The 19,810-nt window shown below is 45.8% G+C and overlaps 1 protein-coding gene and 1 non-coding gene across 4 annotated transcripts in view; one reads left to right on the top strand and one right to left on the bottom strand.

Annotated features, from left to right (window-relative positions):
• The window catches only part of WDR33 (WD repeat domain 33), a 296,191-nt gene that overhangs the window by 212,732 nt on the left and 63,649 nt on the right, over positions 1 to 19,810 (top strand). For all 3 annotated transcript variants that reach the window (XM_063915872.1, XM_063915870.1, XM_063915871.1), the window contains exons 9-15: positions 2,431 to 2,585; positions 2,704 to 2,782; positions 2,858 to 2,968; positions 3,054 to 3,148; positions 3,752 to 3,838; positions 10,211 to 10,350; positions 19,559 to 19,711. In XM_063915872.1, coding sequence (XP_063771942.1) covers positions 2,431 to 2,585; positions 2,704 to 2,782; positions 2,858 to 2,968; positions 3,054 to 3,148; positions 3,752 to 3,838; positions 10,211 to 10,350; positions 19,559 to 19,711 — 820 coding nt within the window. The remainder of the gene's footprint in view (positions 1 to 2,430; positions 2,586 to 2,703; positions 2,783 to 2,857; positions 2,969 to 3,053; positions 3,149 to 3,751; positions 3,839 to 10,210; positions 10,351 to 19,558; positions 19,712 to 19,810) is intronic.
• LOC134913521 (U5 spliceosomal RNA) lies at positions 6,430 to 6,545 on the bottom strand. Its single transcript, XR_010177267.1, has one exon. It is a non-coding gene; the product is annotated as a U5 spliceosomal RNA (small nuclear RNA).

Here is a 19,810-nt window from a genome sequence, read left to right as displayed (position 1 = left end):
GGTATCTGTGCTAAACCAGTGCTTTCCTGATTACATGGAATGGGATCATCCTGGGAGGATAAATCCTCTGCAGCATATGACAGTGTCCCTGGACATAGCTAAAGGAGACCACCAAACACTACATACATACATACATACATACACACACATACACACACATACACACACACACACACACACACACACACACACACACACACAGGCACACACAGGTGAGGGCAGACGGAGCCCCCCCTTCCCCCCCAAGAATGGCAAGAGACACAGAGATTGGAGCCAACCCACACAGAGCGCCTCTAACCAAAGGGAGACCCCTCTTCAACGCTAACTGTGCACATTAATAGGACACACAGTCGTATTACAGCCGCCCCCCCCACCCCCCCACCCCCCTTCTACAACCCCCTGGTACCGTGTACAGATAGCTGGAGTTGCTGTGGAGGGACCTGTTCTTCCATCCATCGCTGTGCAGGCAGGCAAATGGCGCTGAAACGCTGCTGGGTCTGCTCTGAGGAGAAGCTCCGCCCCCTTAATGGCGCTGTCTTCCCGCTCTTCATGGATTATACTGGCCTGAGGAAATTATGCTGACTGAGATCCGAGGACCCCGACAGGCTTCTGGACCAGTGTAGGGGGTAAGTGCTAGCCCAGGGTGCCCCTCACAGCACCGCACCATGTGCCGCTGAGCCTTCCCAGGAGCGCAGTTAATACTGCGCTCCCTCCCCGCTGCCGCCATCTTCACACCGGCCCCCCGCTTGCTAGGGGGTCGGTGTCTCACTCACCACTTCTTCAGCTCTGTAAGGGGGTGGCGGCATGCTGCTGGGGCGAGCGGTACCCTGTGGCGGAGAACGATCAGACCCCTCTGGAGCTCAGTGTCCCGTCAGCGGAGACAGTGGCTCAGACCCCGCAGGGCGGACACTGCTCCACCCCTCAGTCCCACGCTGCAGGAAGGCTGTTACCAGTAGCCTCCCTGTAAAATAATAAACTCTAAAAATAAACTTTTCTAGAAAAGCTCAGGAGAGCTCCCCTAGCTGTGACCGGCTCCTCCGGACACATTTTCTAAACTGAGTCTGGTAGGAGGACCATAGAGGGAGGAGCCAGCCCACACTCTCAAACTCTTAAAGTGCCAATGGTTCCTGGTGGACCCGTCTATACCCCATGGTACTAATGTGGACCTCAGCATCCTCTAGGACGTAAGAGAAAATAATATTATAGGTTTAGGTATTTATTGTTATTAATAGAGGCAGTCGAGTTGATCTATAGCCCCATACACACTAAACGAGTCGACACAGATATTGGCGGCGGGGTGCCTGCATCGGCAAGTGCATACACACTTGGAGATGCCAGCGGTGAAGGGAGCGACGGCAGGGAGAACGACAAGATGCAGCATGGCTGTCGTTAACGAGGACCTCCCTTGTGTGTACATGTTCAGACGAGGGAGGGGGTGCCGTGAGCGCGCATCGTTAACGACATTGAGTGTACACACTAGACGAGATTGTGAAAGATCTCGCTAAGATTGGCTCTTCTGAGCGAGATCTTATACTTTCTCGTCTAGTATGTATGGGGCTTATGATTGTGGTTCAGATCAACACAAAGTTAAAATGACATGAATGCACTGTGGAACTGATATAAAGAAATACAATTTATTTTTAATCTGAACCTGTTTCTTACTCTCCTCTCCCCCTTTTTTAAGGAATATAGTAATAAAAGTTAAATTTTATCTTACTGTACTTTACCATAAATTGATACTACTGTAAAAAGTGAGCCCAAAGCAGAGAGTCGTCTTTTTTCACAAAATAAGTAATAAAAAATATACAGAAACCTTAACATTGTGCCAGCTAATGGCAAAATGACTTAAGTAATGGTAAGACACTTCCTTGCCATTCTTGGAATAGGCATACATTTAGACATCCACTTGGCAAGAGGACAATTGCCAATTGTATAAACCTCTGTCTGAATAGATAATACCAGTATGGGTCTGGGACTCCAGGTCGACACACCTTAGGTCGACATGTGGAAAAGGTGTGACATGAGTGTTTTTTGTGTTTTTTTGGTGTCGCTTTCTTCTTAGAGTGACCGGGAATCCCAATTAGTGCACCGCTTCGCTCGCCATGCTACAGATTACCGTTCCCACTCGTAGTCCATGTGGATCGTAAAGTATGAAAAAGTTTAAAAAAAAAAAAAAAGTGTGAAACTCATGTCTGCCTATTTCCATGTCGACCTTGTTCATGTTGACCTTTTGTCCATGTCGACCTAAGGTGTGTTGACCAATTGGTGTTGACCTTTTTGTTGTTGACCTGGAGTCCGGATACCTACCAGTATATACACCAAATTAACCTCTCATTTAAGCATTTTCAACCAATTTTATTTTGTGTACTTAATTGTTTCAGTTACATACATTAAATCCAAGTGTTTTTTCCCCTCTCCAACCCAAACTAGACATGCGCATAAAAATACTGTGATGGAGGTGAAGTGGAATCTAAATGGTAACTGGCTGCTTACTGCTTCCCGTGATCATCTCTGCAAGCTTTTTGACATCCGCAACCTTCGGGAAGAGTTGCAAGTGTTTAGAGGCCACAAAAAAGAGGCCACAGGTCAGATTGATTTTGTTTCTGTTTGTGTGAGAGAACTGGTGTCTTGGTTAGGGAACGAATATTTTTTTTCTGGGTGATTTGTAGAAAAGTGACCTTAGTTTGGCTCTTTTTATTTTAGCTGTTGCTTGGCATCCAGTTCATGAAGGCCTTTTTGCCAGCGGAGGGTCTGATGGTTCTCTCTTGTTCTGGAATGTTGGGTATGTATATACATTGTACGATTGTTAATTGTAGATTTCCACAGCGTGCAGTACTAGAATGTCCGTTTTTCTCAGGGTGGAGAAGGAGGTTGGTGGTATGGACATAGCACATGAAGGAATGATCTGGAGTCTTGCCTGGCACCCACTTGGGCATATTCTATGCTCTGGATCCAATGATCACACCAGGTATTATGAATGGAGAATTTTATTTATTTTTTGAATGGTAGCTAGAAATCTGTATATGTTATTAATATCTGCAATTCTCATTCAGCAAATTCTGGACCAGAAATCGCCCTGGTGACAAAATGCGAGACCGTTATAACCTGAACCTTCTTCCTGGCATGTCAGAGGATGGTGTCGAATATGGTAACTGTTGTACTGCATAGTCTATGGTTAAGGGGGGTATTCAATTAGTCAAGTTGAAAAAACGTCACTTTCCGACAATTTGCAGGTCGAATTCACATTTGACCTATTCAAAGCCCGGCCTGATTTTTCGACTTATCGAATAATCCGGCTGGGCGAAAACCACGTGGACCGGGGAATTCGCCGCCAATCCATGTTTTGTCAAATTTGTGGGTGTTTTCAACAGTTTTGGTCGGTTATAATCCATGCCGATTCGACAAAAAAAAAATCGAAAAAGGCATGGAGAAAACAGAGCAAAAACCTGTCAAACGCCCGCGATGGAATAGCCAACGGTTGAATAAGTGCCGGTTATCTGTCGTAAAACTCTGCACTAATTGAATATCCCCCATTCTCTTAAATCTTTACTTGCATTCTTACATGTGATAAAGCTGTAACCTCGTAGATTACGGAATTTTAGCTGATATTAGCGTTAGATTACTATTTGTATTACAAGGGGTTGTCATTTACAGTGGGGTGTGTGTGTTATCTTGAAATTACATCTTCTCTTTCTATACAACTTTGTTCTCTTTCGTATCCTAATATATTATTGAACTTGTTCCTCTTCAGATGACATTGAGCCGAACAATCTAGCCATTATCCCTGGCATGGGTATTCCAGAGCAACTGAAAATGGCAATGGAACAAGAACAAATGAGTAAGATACTGTTTTGGTTATGTATTAATAATTTGTTAATGTTTTTGTATAGCTCCATCATATTCCATTTCACTTTACAATTGGGAACACTACAATAATTAAAGGAGACCAGTGTATAACAGACAGAGGTATGAGTTCTGCTTGCAAGCATGCAGTCTATAGGTAATTTGGCTTTTGATTCACAAGAATGAATTGCAGATTGGTCCTACCAGATTGCAGAAGGTCTTGGTGGGCTTTTTGATCTAGTCTCGTATCAATGTTGGTCAGAGCTCGGGTTGTGTTAGTGTAGAAAGAGAGCTTTGTGTGGACTGTATAGGTTGGAGGTACGTGGGCCGTATAGCTTAAAACTTATGTGGTTGGTTCTGGAATTTGATAAGCTTGCTTGTAGAGTTGATGTTTCAGGAAACGTTTGGAGGCTAGAAATAATAGGATTTTGGTACTTACCAGGTAAATCCTTTTCTTTGAATCCATAGGGGGCACTGGAGTACTCTTGGGATATGGACGGGCGTAGCCGAACAAAGGCACTGAATATTCAAATTTAGGACTCTCCCCCCCCCTCCATATCCCCAAGTACCTCAGTGTACTTTGCCAGTGTTTTTTACTGAGCGAACAGGATATAGAGAGGTTGACAATGGAGAATCCCTATAACATAACGGACAACCACAAAGTTGATCCGTAACCTTATTGTCAACTAAACAGTTGACACCTTAACCGATAGAACTTTATAATTTGAGCCAATTGGTGAAAATGTGTTACCCTAAGCTCCTTCGAGCTTAATACCATCCAAGTTAAATTTGTTCACTAAGCTCCCTTGAGCTTACAACAACCCAGGTAAAACTGCTCTGGGTGGGCGTCCAGTGCCCCCTATGGATTCAAAGAAAAGGATTTACCTGGTAAGTACCAAAATCCTATTTTCTTTATCATCCACTAGGGGTCACTGGAGTACTCTTGGGACGTACCAAAGCTTCCCTCGTGGGCGGGAGAGCTGTTTGATACTTGTAACAGTAGGCAGCCAAAGCTAAATGCTGATGGCGCCACCATTCATAACGTGTAAACGTGCACAAACGTGGTGCACTAAAGGCTATGTAGCCGCGTCGTAGACGCTCCACGACCCGCTGGGTGTGACATTCCCACAGAACCTGTGGGATGCTATTACTGACGTAGGCGATTGTAACTTAGCCTTAAAGTAAGCCTGACTTGTAGTCATTATTATCCAACCGGATAAAATCTGCTGAGAAACTGGCTAACCCCAGTTTGCAGTATCATATAGAACAAACAACGTATTCATATCACGTACTACATATATAAACGCGTAACGCGTGTACCACATTCAGAATTTTAGAATGTGCTGTCCCCACAGGAACCACTATTGGTATATTGATGTGAAGAATACGAAAGCGGATTTCGTCGGAAGATCTGCTTTGTAATGAGAAAACTCAAATACGGTGGCTTGGAATACAAGGCACCCAAATATGAAAACAAAATCCTTGCCGAAGCACCCTTGGCGAAGCCAAGGCTAGAAGAAAAATGTTTTCCCAAAGTGAGAACTTAATACCCATTTGTTGTAAGGGTTCAAAAATATGAAACTTAATTCCCATTTGTTGAAAGGATTCCAAAATATGAAAACTAAGAAATCTGAACCCAACCTCAAATCGCCTGGCGCTGTAGGTGGGATAAATAGAGTCTGAACTTTGGTGACACCTTGTAGAAAGATGTTTACAGACGTAAATAGAGGCAAACGCTTTGAAAATAAGTTTACCACACAGATACCTGCACTCTTAGTGCAGATGAACGCAGTTTTCCATCCCATCCCGTTTAACAGAATACGGGTACTTGAAGTATGATGTTGGAAACTTCCGAGGTTTATAACCTATGTAAGCACACGAAATTTTTTTTTTTTTTTTTTTTTTTAATTATGAGCTGCCTTAAGCGGCTTACTATTTCGTAACATGGTTGGTATAACCGATACTGTAATTCTCTATTTTTTAAGAGAGCGGTCTGAACTCTCACCCCGTCAACCGCAGCTGCGGTACATAGATAATAGGTACATAGGTAACTATGGGTAAAAGAACGTTCCGTGATGTAACAGGTTGGCCGTATTATGAGCGGGCCAAGATCGTGTGCAAGTATTACTTGAAAATTCGAGAAGCAAACTTCTCCGAAACCCATGAGATACCACCAGTATGACTGTGACGAACTGTCTTCTGATCCGTTTTGGCAACGAAGAGAGAAGCGGAAAATGGTGGAGCCAGATACACGATGCTGAATGACCCCATGAATGTGATGTACACATACTGAGCTTTTGTAATTGTGGCGAGATGCCATTATGTATACTTGGGGTAACCGCCTTCTGTGGACTCACATATGAAACACCTCTGGATTTAATGTCCAGATTTCAAGATCCAAACCCTGACGGGTGAGATCTTTTGTCTAACAAATGTCCACTCACGGATTGATGTCTTGACATTTTCACATAATGGCGTTCTGAGCCATTGAAGATTTGAGTTACCTGCCGCATTGCCATGCGGCTTCTTGGTTTTCACTGGTTGTTGTGTATGCAACTGCCGTTGCTTTGTTTGACTGCTTAAGGGCAGCGTGAGCCAGGCATGAAAAAACAAAATTACATGAAACTCACGGTTGTTCCTGTCCACAGAAATCTTTAGTAAAAAGCGAAAGATTTATTCGTTCTGAAGAGAACCCAGAGTCTATCCCTGGTCAGACTGAAAACGAATCATTTATTGCATTGTAAAATGCACAGAGTTCTAGGACATTTATCTATTGCATTGTAAAATGCACAGAGTTCTAGGACATTTATTGACAGCAATCTGTCGTGTTTTAGAACCTTTGCGTTGAAAACACATCTTTATTCTTAATAAGTGAATACACCAATGTACCGCTGTGCGTGTACCTTTGTTCTTGCTGGTGTAGTAGGTAAAAGTCTTTGATTTACCTTATTTATAATCTTACCTAGGAATTGACATCGTTTAGACCGACTTAGATGTGATTGTTTTCGAACTTAATCTGCTACCGCAGTATACCTTAGTAGCGCAAGATAGATGAACTTTGTTGATACATAGTTCTTATGTGAGATGAGCGATTATTCCAACATCACTTTGGTAAATACCGGAAGCGATAAGCAACGGTATAAATGAAATGGTTAATGGTTGTGGCGATTTGCAAACGCTAGAACCTGTGATGAAGAAACCGGACTGGGTAAATACGCATTGTGAAGATCAAATGCAATTATACAATTTTGTGGCTGCAATAAGCAAAAACTAACTGCAGAAAATCCATTTTCTAACTGTAGTAAATGACTTGCTGATTGATATTGCAACGGAGCTGTTTGATTTTGCTCAAACAGACGGGAATAAGTAATTTTGACTCTGTTGGCGTACTATTGCCTGGTTTATAAACCAGCAAAGACTAAATGACAACCTGCCAAACCGTTTGCCAGAAGCAGTTTTGTACTCTAAGCTGTAAATAGCTGAGACATATATGAGTTGAAATCATGAAACCTCGCAAATGTAACCTGAAAAGACGCACTTCCACAATTGTAAAAGAGGTCATCAAACCACTGGCTTGCTGACTGTAACGTCCTGTCGTTACAAGGCGTGAGTGATTTTTATAAAGGAATAAAACGCCGTTACAAGTATATTGTATGCGCTAATGGCAGAATATCGTAAAGGGATAAAATGTCGTCACACATATATCCAATTTAGGAGCAAACAAGCTCTGGCCTTGTCGCGCTTAACTAGCGACATTGAAAATAACCGGCGTTAGCAAAAGCTTTACAGATATACTCTGCAGCTTCTTTTAACCGTGATCGGCATGGTTTCATACATAGATTCTAGTGACCCAAATGTATCTGTGGTTTTTATAATGTTTGACAGAAACGCATATACCAATGGCGGATCGCGTCCTTTTGGAAACGATTATGTATGGTTGTCCAAAACCCCGCACTATCTGAATGCTGGACTAATGTACCCTTCTCACTTGTAGTTATCGGTGTGAGATTTGACATAGAATCGTGCATTAAATTATAAGACTAGTGAAATAAACACTCTGGTACCCAAAGGAAAATTGTCACTTTGGAAAGATTGTCTTTTGTTAGCGCTGGCGGAGTTATTCTGAGACTCCGATTACCGCTGTTTTAATTTGAATTGCCAATGTTAACATTTTTAGTCTGCACTAGAGCCTTATTCGCTATGTAGACAGACATCATAATAGGCAACAGACAGACACTTGCACGACTTAATAACATTATTATATGGCATATATATCTATATATATATATGTTATTGCTGAACAGCATATTTATTAGGAAACTAAAGTCTTTATGTGAAAAGCAGTTCACATGGGCATGAAACCCGAACCAAATTCCTACTAACACCCCTGCGCCTTCTGGTGGCTTAAAGATGTAGGGCAGGAATGTTCTAGAATTATCTTGAACTAAAAAATTCCCACTAACACCCCTGCGCCTCCTTGTGGAGTAGAGGTGTATGGTCTGGAATTATAACTAGAAAACCAGCAATGATTAAAATGGCCGTCATGCCATGCTTTCCCAGAAAATCACAGTACAGGTTACCTGCTGCAGTTTTAATATAGGCTTAATAGCCTATTATACAGTTACTTTGCCCAGGTGTAGGATACAGTAAAATATATGCATTTATTCAAATAATATGAGCACTGCCTGCAGTGTATTTATCTTGCAACTGTAACCAAAAATAACAGAAAACATGGTTAAACGTGCAATAGGTTATGCCACTGATAACCTATTGCCAGCCAAAGCCTCATATATATATTATATATATATACAAAGTGTTTACACATATAATCACAGTTCATACTGATATTATAGACAGTTTCGCCAGCAAAAGCTTCATTATATGTATATATATAAAACGTGCTGAAACATCACAGTACACAGTGTACATTGTTTAACGTGCTGCGCTGCTTGTGTATTTTGAACCCCTGCAGCCTTTGCTGCTGCTATGGGTATTATTCCCCCCCCCCCCCCCCCCTGCATCCCTTACCTGCAGCGTACGGAGATCGGGAGCAGGGAGAGCAGGAGAGCCTGAATCTAGCGCCGGGGAGCCGTCCGGCAGCTGCTTCCTACAGCAGTACACAGTCTCCCTGTGTCTGCGGTGTCTCTCTGGAAGAGTGGCCTGCGTCCTTTAGTGACGTGCGGCCGCTCTCTTTAGTAGAGGAGCGTCTCGGCGGCGTGTAGCGGTGCCGGGCCATCAGAGCAGTGAGAGCGGCCGGCGTCTGAGTGACGTGCGGCCGCTCTGCTTAGTTGAGCGCCCGGAGAATGTCGGCGGCGTGTAACGGTGCCGCATCAGAGCAGTGAGAGCGGCCGGCGTCTGAGTGACGTGCGGCCGCTCTGCTTAGTTCAGCCCAGGAGAATGTCGGTGGCGTGTAGCGGTGCCGTGCCCTCAGAGCAGTGAGAGCGGCCGGCGTCTGAGTGACGTGCGGCCGCTCTGCTTAGTACAGCGCACGGAGATTCTCGTACCGGGCCATCAGCGCAGTGAGAGCGGCCAACGTCTGAGTGACGTGCGGCCGCTCTGCGCATCGTTCAGCAAGACCTTCAGCGGCGTGCTCTTTCTACAGTGGCATTTCTACAGTATAACACTCACACACAGCAGGGCGGCAGCGTGAGCTGACCGCCCTGACACTCATACCTTGTGCCGCCTTCTCTTCTCTCTGCAAGCTCCGTTTCAGCCTCATCTTGGCTGTGACGGAGCTTCTGTAAGCTCCTTGCAGCTGTAGATCCTTCCAGCTCTTTGTCTTATCCTGGCTGTGAGGAGCTTCTTTCTGTAAGCTCCGTTCAGTTTGCAGGAGACAGTGGCTGCCTGTGGCTGTGAGGGTGCTCTTTGTGAGGACCGACACGCCATGCGCTTGCCTATAGCGCCTGTGGCTGTGAGGGTGCTCTTTGTGAGGACCGACACGCCATCCGCTGCCTTGCAGCGGCACCATCCCGGACCCATGTTTTTCCATAAACTGAGACGGGAAGTGTAAAAATTAAAAATAAAAATAAAAATCTGAAAAGTGGCCATTGCCACAAGCCGATGTTCATCTGTGAGCACCGAAAAAACACTGGCAAAGTACACTGAGGTACTTGGGGATATGGAGGGGGGGGAGAGTCCTAAATTTGAATATTCAGTGCCTTTGTTCGGCTACGCCCGTCCATATCCCAAGAGTACTCCAGTGACCCCTAGTGGATGATAAAGAAAAGTCATTTTGTGAGAGTGGGCATCCCACAGAGTTGGATGCAGTCTGAATAAAGTTCTTTAACCGGTTTTTGTTTTTTGGGTTTTTGTTTTTTTTCTCCTAATGTTTAGTACCTTATTGTAACTTTCCGATCTGTATTTTCAGGCAAAGAAGAGGCAAGTGCAGTGGAGATGACAATCCCTGGTTTGGACTGGGGGATGGATGAAGTGATGCATAAAGACCAGAAAAAAGTGCCACAGAAGAAAGTTCCGTATGCCAAACCCATCCCAGCTCAATTTCAGCAAGTTAGTTACTAATATATTCTATTTGCAAACTTTAAAAACCGCCTACTCTCTACCAATATTTATATAGTGTATTACAGCAAGTAGAAAAACCACACCAAAATAAAAGTAAGAGAACCTAGAGAGCCCAATAGGCATAATGTAGAGCTGGAGAAATAATTTTGGGTAAAAAATTCCACGGGTGAGGCAGCCATGTTGAGCACACTATGTAGGATTAACCTGGGTGGAATAGGTCACGCCTAGAGGAGATTACACAAAATGGGGTGATTGCAGTAGCCTAAAGGTAGTTGTACTGTCCTAATATAACCAACAGGTCCATGTAGTTTTCATCTCCACAGGCGTGCCAGGTGAAGCATGCCATATTAGGTGCACTATGAAGGTTATGCTGTGTGAGATAAGCCATACAAGGACCGCAGGCATATATTGGAACAACTGACACGTGTATAGCATGAAACATCCTGTATGAATAGAATCAGAATCAGCTTTATTGGCCAGGTATACTTGCGTATACTAGGAATTTGTCTTTGGTTTTCTATACAACAGCCAAGTAGGTAACAGATAAGCAGGTGGGGGCAAGTAAAGTCATACAGATAGGAATACCGTAGGGACACAAGTGAGTTACATGTACGTCTAGTCAGTCAATGTTCAGGAGTTCAGCAGGCGGAGCGCTTGGGGAAAGAAACTTTTGAGGCTTCTGGTGGACCTGGCGGGGACGGCCCTGTAACGCCTGCCTGAAGGAAGCAAGTTAAACATGCTGTGGCCAGGGTGTAGCTGGTCTTTTACTATCTTCATTGCCCGCTCTTTAGCTCTGGACAGGTACAGGTCCTGGACTGAGGGAAGGTCGACCCCGATGATCTTCTCTGCAGTTCTGACCACCTTTTTAGCCTGCATCTGTCCCTTGCGCTGGCGGAGCTGTACCATACCAGTATCGAGGAGCACAGTACCGACACCACAATCGCGGAGTAGAAGAGGAGCAGAAGCTTCTGTGGGATGTTGAACTTCCTTAGTTGCCTGAGGAAGAACAACCTCTGCTGCGCTTTCCCAACAGTGGCGTCAGCATTGGAACCCCATTTAAGGTCCCGGGAGATTGTGGTCCCTAGAAACTTGAAGGAGTCCACTAGCGATACCACACTGTCAGCAATCGTTAGCGGAGGTGCACTAGATGACTTCTTCCTGAAGTCCACTAAATAAGCCTGTAGTAAATCCTGGCCATGCAGCAAACTGGGGCGCACTGCTTAGGTTGCTGTTGGCAGGGTGTGCAACTATTAGAGAGGAAAAGCATACACCGGGGGTTGCAGGGAGAATATATGGGAAATAAGAGGTATGAGAAAAAAAAAAAGAGTCCGGCAATACTAATATTGCGTAGTTCATGATATCACAGTGGGAACCGATGTGGGGATGAAGTATCTAAAACCTGTTAGCCCACGTGGGCAAGGTGACGGCAGGCAGAAGTCATTCTGGTGTTTTCAAAGTTCAACCGTTTGAGAAGAGCAGGATCTAGGCAGTGCTGAGACATAACAGCAGAGGCAGCACAGGCACTCTGAGCCCCCCACAGCCAGATGAGCAGGGAAAGAATGTAAACTGAGATCACAGGGCCACCCACCCAACAATCCTCAACTCTCCATGCCAGCAGCATGCAGGCACACAGGGCTCCCATCCTCTCGCACATCCACAGCGAGGACCGGGCAGCATGGAGCATGGCAAAGTCACCCCACACAGTGGTGACAGCAGATCCCCCTATAAAGTCGTTGGATCCCGTAACGGACCCACAGCGCATCTAGGCCGGCGACCACCACGAGCAGCAGGGCAGCCGGAGAACATCAGCGCAACCAGGAGATACCAGCGGTGATTGGCAGGCAGCTGATGGGCGAGGGGGCTATGTAGTCGATCCCAGACCCTCCCAGGAGACCCAATACATGGGAGGGAGCTCTGTTATGGTCTTCAGTGCAGCTCCAGTCTGCAGGCAGCTCTGGGTGGCGGTGCTGAGGCCACGCATCAGGCGGTGCCTGGCTGCAGCAGCAAATGAATGCAGGACAACTCCGGTCGGCGGATAGATTGGTTTATTATTTACATGCAAATTGTATTCCTATCAAAATAACTCTAAAAATGGAAATACGACTTCAGTTGCAGTTTGCCGTACAAGGCACTACACATGGATTTTAGTGGCTGTTGACTAGTAGTTAGCCATTCAATGTTCAGTATTTGAAGGGTGAAGAGCCAGTCATGGTTCCCTTCTTGACATAACCTGCGCTAATGCTTTGTTTCAATTATTATTATTTTTCTCCATGGGTGAAATGTATCAAGCCTTGAAGAAAGAAAAATAATCAGTCAATCCGCTTCTAACTGCCATTTTACGGGCTGTGTTTGAAAAATGGCGGGTGCAGATTGGTACTTTATCGCTCTCCAGGGTTTGATACCTCTCCCCTCATATGTTTATGTATGTGTGTGTGTGTGTATATATATATATATATATATATATTTATATGTGTGTGTATATATAACAACGTGCTGACCGGCACTCAATACCTCATAACTTCTATTGCCCCGGTGCCTTCCTGTACCCAAAGGTATAAACAGTCCATCTCACAGCGTCGGCACTCAGCGGGACTAACTCAGCGTAGGAAGAAAGGAAGAGACTGAACTCAAGTCCTTATGTTATAAGGACTTGAGTTCAGTCTCTTCCTTTCTTCCTACGCTGAGTAAGTCCCGCTGAGTGCCGCCGCTGTGAGATGGACTGTGTGTGTGTATATAAGGGAGAAAACTGTTACGGCGCAGAATTCCAGAATAATGTAGTGGTTACCAACCAATGTAGTGGCTACACACATACACATATATTATATAGATAGATAGAAATGTGTCCAAGATTGGCACTCCCCCTTCACAAACCGCAGATTCGTCGGGTGCCCTTAGTATAGGTAAATACATACACATTGCGGAGGAGCTCTGAGACCTCACAGAGTTCTGGTCGTCTTTTATGAATGTTGTGTGTACCGCTCCTCCGCACAATAAATAAATTATATATATATATATATATATTGCCACTTCATACATCTACCCCTGTCTTTGCCATTGGTCTTAAGCCAGAGATTCTCAAATGCAGTCATCAAGGCACCATCTGTTCAGAGCTATGAATATACCTAAAACCTGGACCGTTATGGTGCCTTGAGGATCACGTTTGAGAACCTCTGTTTTAAGCACATCTTTGTTCTCTAAAGAACCAAGAGGTCTATTTACTAAGCCTTGGATGCAGATAGAGTAGACTGAGATAAAGTACTAGCCAAACTACCATGTCACAGGGTGGGTTTGAAAAATTACAGCTAGGAGCTGGTTGGCTGGTACTTTAACGCTGTCCACTTTATCTCCACTCAAGACTTTGTAAATAGACCCCCCAAATGCTCTTTTGTGCAAAATACCTTTTCTCTTACGTCCTAGAGAATGCTGGGGTCCACATTAGTACCATGGGATATAGATGGGTCCCTTGGGAGCCATGGGCACTTTAAGAGTTTAATAGTGTAGGCTGGCTCCTCCCTCTATGCCCCTCCTACCAGACTCGGTTTAGAAAATGTGCCCGGTGGAGCCGGTCACAGCTAGAGGAGCTCCTAGGAGTTTTTCTAGTATTATTGTTTTTTTGAGAGTGTTAGCTGCAGGAAGACTGCTGGCAACAGCCTCCCTGCTTCGTAGGACTTAGGGTGGGGGGGGGGGGGGGGGAGTAGGAAACAACTCTAGAAGTTAATGGTTCTCTATCTCCGCTGACAGGACACTGAGCTCCTGAGGGTGCTGAGTGCAAGCTCATGAGGCGACCGCTCACTCCCTCAGCAAGGCCGCCAGCCCCTAACAGAGCCAAAAGATAGGAGAGTGCTGAGTATGACGCCGGCAAACCGGTAAGCGGGTCGCCGGCGGGAATGGCGGCACAAGGATGGGAGCGCAGCTCTGACAGGCTGCGCTCCAGAGGGCTTAGCGGTACTTGATGTGCGGCGCTGTGAGGGGCGCCCTGGGCCAGCGCAAATACTCTACACTGGTCACATATGCTAACAGGGGCTAATCCCACTGTTAGCAGCTAAATCACCTCAGGCCAGTATAATCTGTGAAAGCAGGAAGATGCGCCATTACTGGGGGCAGGGCTTCTCCTCAGAGCGGATCCAGCACTCACCAGCGCCATTTTCTCCCTGCAGATCACACTGAAGAGACGCTGACAGGGAGCGCTGCCCTCCACATAACTCCAGCATACCTCTACAGTACCAGGGTGTTATAGACAGGGGGGAGAGTGTAATAATCACTGTTTAACCTATTAAGGTTATTCAGTCAGCGCCGGCTGTTTAGTGTATTAACTGCCTACTGGGGCGCTGTGTGGCTGGCTCCATATACTCTGTCTCTCTCTGGGGGAAACTGTGTCTGCATTTTCCTGTGTGTGTTTGTATAGCTCACATAAACATGTCTAGGAACTCTGTATCTTGTGCTGCAGAGTGAGTATCTTCTCCTGAAGAGTCTATTCCATGTACTCAGGACTGCAATATACTGTCTCAGCCTTCTGAATCCGAACCCCCATGGATGGATTCTATGAATTCTATTAGGGGAATGATATCCCAGATTTCATCTCGGATAGCTCAAAATGAGACTGAAACACAGCTTTTGAGAAAGTCTGTAGAGGTTTTGTCGTATTCAGCTCCCAATACCTCATCAAAGACCCCAATTGTATACCTTAAAAAGCGTGCTCTTGCACAGATAATGCAAGCTGACACGGATACCGACTGATACAGGGGACGGTGATGGGGATATGCAGGGGGGAGATGCATCCCTTGCTAAGGGGGTGCAACTCATGATTGATGCTATTAGGGACAATTTACACATTACTGATAAGATACCTGAGCAAGTAGAGGAGGCTTACTTTACTGACAATAAGAAATTCTCCCTTACATTCCCTGCGTCTACGGAACTAAACGCATTGTTTGAAAAATCCTGGGAAAACCCAGAGAAAAAATTCCAGATCCCAAAAAGGGTTCTCATTGCTTTTCCTTTCCCTGAGGAGGACAGGAAAAAGTGGGAAATCCCGTCTGCAGTAGACGCTTCTGTATCTAGGTTGTCAAAAGAAGGTGGTTTTGCCTGTCCCTGGGTCTACCGCTTTAAAAGAGCCGGCTGACCGAAAGATTGAGACTACGCTCAAATCATTATACACAGCTACTGGCATACCTTTAAGACCCACTATTGCCTGTGCGTGGATTTCTAAAGCCATAGTAAAGTGGTCAGGCACATTACTAGAGTAATTGGATTCTATGGATACAAGTGACATTAAAATGTTTTTACGTCAGATACAGGATTCTGCAGGTTTCATGGTGGAGGCCATGAAGGACCTTGGCCATCTTAATGCGAGGGCTTCTTCCATGGCTGTCTCGGCACGCAGGGGACTCTGGCTGCGCCAATGGTCTGCGGATGCGCAATCCTAGAAAAGTGTGGAGCACCTGCCCTTCACAGGTCAGGCTCTGTTTGGGGAAGCATTAGATGCGTGGATCTCCACGTCAACTGCGGGTAAGTCAACTTTTCTTCCCTCAGCAACACCGCCGACTAGGAAATCTTATCCTACGTCTACTATGCAGTCCTTTCAGACCGCGAAAGTTAAAATGTCCAATCCCCCTTCCACTTTCTTTAGAGGAGGTCAGGGGAAATACCGAAAACCTGCTCCAACAGGTTCCCAGGAACAGAAACCTGGTTCTGCTTCTTCAAAATCCTCGCATGACGCTGGACCTCCTAGCCTGGAGATCGGGCAGGTGGGAGTAAGACTCAGAAATTTCAGTCATGTCTGGGCGTCATCATGCCTAGACCCCTGGGTACAAGATATTGTTACCCAGGGGTACAGACTGGAGTTTCAAGAACTCCCACCTCACAGATTCTTCAAATCAGGCTTTACCAGCTTTGCTGACAGTGCTGTCTTACAGGAAGCCATTCAAAAATTTGTCAGGTAAAATGTCATTGTTCCAGTTCCACCTCACCTCACCTCACCTAACAAACAAGGGTTATTACTCAAACCTGTTTGTGGTACCGAAACCGGATGGTTCGGTAGGCCAATATTGAACATAAAGTCATTGAACCCTTATTTGAGGGAATGCTAATTCAAGATAGAGTCTCTGAGAGCGATGATCTCAGGTCTGGAGGAGGGGGAATTTCTGGTATCCCTAGATATCAAGGATGAGTACCTTCACATTCCAATCTGGCCGCCTCATCAGGCTTATCTAAGATTTGCACTGCTGGACTGTCACTATCCGTTCCAGGCACTGCCGTTTGGCCTCTCCACGGCACCGAGGGTGTTCACCACGGACGATCTGCTGATAAAAGCGTCTTCCAGGGAGAAGCTGTTACAGAGCATTGCTCTCAACTCAACTACTCCGGGCTCATGGATGGATCCTGAATCTTCCAAAGTCGCATTTGGAGCCAACAAGGAGACTGTCTTTCCTGGGGATGATCCTCGACACGGAAGTACAGAGGGTGTTTCTGCCGGTGGAGTAAGCATTGGTGATACAAACAATGGTCCGGGATGTCCTGAAGCCAGCCAGGGTATCGGTTTATCAGTGCATTCGCCTTCTGTGGAAGATGGTTGCCTCCTACGAGGCTCTACAGTACGGAAGATTTCATGCACGGTCTTTCCAACTGGATCTCCTGGACAAATGGTCGGGATCTCATCTTCACATGCACCAGAGGAGAAATCTGTCTATGAAAGCCAGAATCTCGCTCCTCTGGTGGCTGCAAACTTCTCACCTACTAGAGGGCCGCAGGTTCGGGATTCAGAATTGGATCCTCCTAACCACTGATGCAAGGTTGGGGTGAAGTCACCCAAGGGGAAAACTTCCAAGGAAGGTGGTCAAGTCTGGAATCCATCCTTCCTATAAACATTCTGGAACTAACGTCTTCTACAAGCGGCGCATCTTCTGAAAGATCAGGCCATTCAGGTTCAGTTGGACAATGTAACGACAGTGGCCTACATAAACCGACAAGCCGGAACGAAGAGCAGAGCTGCAATGTCAGAGGTAACAAGAATCATCCTCTGGGCGGAAAAGCACGCGGTGGCGCTGCCAGCAATCTTCATTCTGGGAGTGGACAACTGGGAAGCGGACTTCCTCAGCGGACACTATCTCCATCCAGGAGAGTGAGGCATCCACCCGGAGGTGTTCGAGGAGGTGACATGTCTTTGGGGCGTACCTCAAATAGACATGATGGCCTTCAGCCTCAACAAGAAGCTTTGGAGGTACTGTTCCAGGTCGAGAGACCCACAAGCAGTGGCGGTGGACGCCCTGGTAACTCCGTGGGTGTTCCAGTCGGTGTATGTGTTCCCTCCACTTCCACTCATCCCAAGGATTCTCAAACTAATAAAGAACAAGAGTTCAGGCGATCCTCATTGCTCCGGACTGGCCAAGAAGGGCTTGGTACGCGGATCTTCTAGAGTTACTGCTGGAAGATCCGAGGCCTCTTCCTCTTCGCGAGGATCTTCTGTAACAGGGGCCGTTCGCTTATTAAGACTTACCGCGGCTACGTTTGACGGCATGGAGGTTGAACGCCAGATCTTAGCTCGGAAGGGCATTCCGAACAAGGTCATTCTTACCCTGATACAGGCTAGGAAAGGAGTAATGTCTAAACATTACCATCGAATTTGGAAAAAGTACGTGTCTTGGTGTGAATCCAAGTCGTTTCCTACGGTGAAGTTTCAACTAGGGCGGTTTATCCTCTTTCTGCAAGCAGGTGTGGATGTGGGCTTGCGTTTGGGCTCCATAAAAGTCCAGATTTCGGCCTTATCCATTTTCTTCAAGAAACAATTGGCTGTCCTCCCTGAGGTTCAGACTTTCTTGAAAGGGGTTCTGCACATCCAGCCTCCCTTTGTGCCTCCTACGGCACCATGGGATCTTAATGTGGTGCTGCAGTTCCTGCAGTCGGATTGGTCCGAACCTTTACAGGAGGTTGATGTCAAATTTCTTACTTGGAAGGCGGTCACACTATTGGCATTGGCATCTGCTAGACGTGTGTCGGAATTGGGGGCATTGTCCTGCAAGAGCCCCTACTTGATTTTCCATGAACATAGAGCTGAGCTCGGGACGCGTCAGCAATTTCTTCCAAAGGTTGTGTCTGCTTTTCATGTCAACCAACCTATTGTGGTGCCAGTGGCTACTGACTCCTCAATTACTTCAAAATCCTTGGATGTTGTAAGGGCTTTGAAGAAAGTCGGACACTGTTTGTCCTTTATGATCCCAACAAGGTTGGGTGTCCTGCTTCTAAGCAGACGATTTCTCGCTGGATCAGGTTTACTATCCAGCATGCTTATTCTACAGCAGGCTCGCCGTGTCCAAGATCTGTTAAGGCCCACTCTACTCGTAAAGTGGGTTCTTCCTGGGCGGCTGCCCGTGGTGTCTCGGCTTTTCAACTTTGCCGAGCGGCTACTTGGTTAGGATCGAACACGTTTGCTAAGTTCTACAAGTTATATACTTTGGCCTCTGAGGACCTAAAGTCTGGTCAATCGGTTCTGCAGGAGCCTCCGCGCTCTCCCCCCCGTACCCGCTGCTTTGGTACATCCCCATGGTATTAATGTGGACCCCAGCATCCTCTAGGACATAAGAGAAAATAGGATTTTAATTATCTACGGGTAAATCCTTTTCTCGTAGTCCTTAAAGGATGCTGGGCGCCTGCCCAGCTCTTCGTTTTCCTGCATTTGTTACTTAGTTAAGTACTGCGTTGTTACTTGGTTAAGTACTGTTGTTCAGCCGTTGCTGACTTGTTTCAAGCTGGTTAGCTTGGTTTTCTGTTGTGTGAGCTGGTGTGAATCTCGCCACTATCTGTGTATTTCCTACTCTAAGTACTGTATGTCCGTCTTCTCGGGCACAGTTTCTAGACTGAGTCTGGTAGGAGGGGCATACAGGGAGGAGCCAGCCCAAACTATTAAACTCTTAAAGTGCCCATGGCTCCCAAGGGACCCGTCTATACCACATGATACTAATGTGGACCCCAGCATCCTCTACGGACTACGAGAAAAGGATTTACCGGTAGGTAATTAAAATCCTATTTCTTTTAACCTGCAAAAAAATGTGTTTCCTGAAAATGATGGGTCTTTTTTATTAACCTTTTCTTTTATAGTGCCAGCATATTCTTTTGCAATTGGAACAAATGTTTGTTAATCATTTTTTTAAAAACAGATTTTTAAATCTTGAAGTGACCAATGTATCCTTGTACTTACCAGGCATGGCTGCAGAATAAAGTTCCCCTTATGCCACCTTCTGAGCCGGTTCCTGAAAGAAAGGAAGAGGTCAAACTTGATGAGAAGAAGAAGAACCAGGCTGAGATAGAGCAGGAGATGGCAGCTCTACAGTATACCAACCCTCAGCTGCTAGAGGTGTGTGCTTAATTCAGTGATAACCACGAAGTGGTTTTCTCAGTATGACTTGTCTGCCACTTTCTTCTGCTTACGCGTTGTGTAACAGTAAGCATTTCA

This window comes from Pseudophryne corroboree, chromosome 4 (genome assembly GCF_028390025.1).
Source record: "Pseudophryne corroboree isolate aPseCor3 chromosome 4, aPseCor3.hap2, whole genome shotgun sequence".
NCBI lineage: Eukaryota > Metazoa > Chordata > Amphibia > Anura > Myobatrachidae > Pseudophryne > Pseudophryne corroboree.
This window is presented reverse-complemented; position numbering and strand designations above follow the sequence as displayed.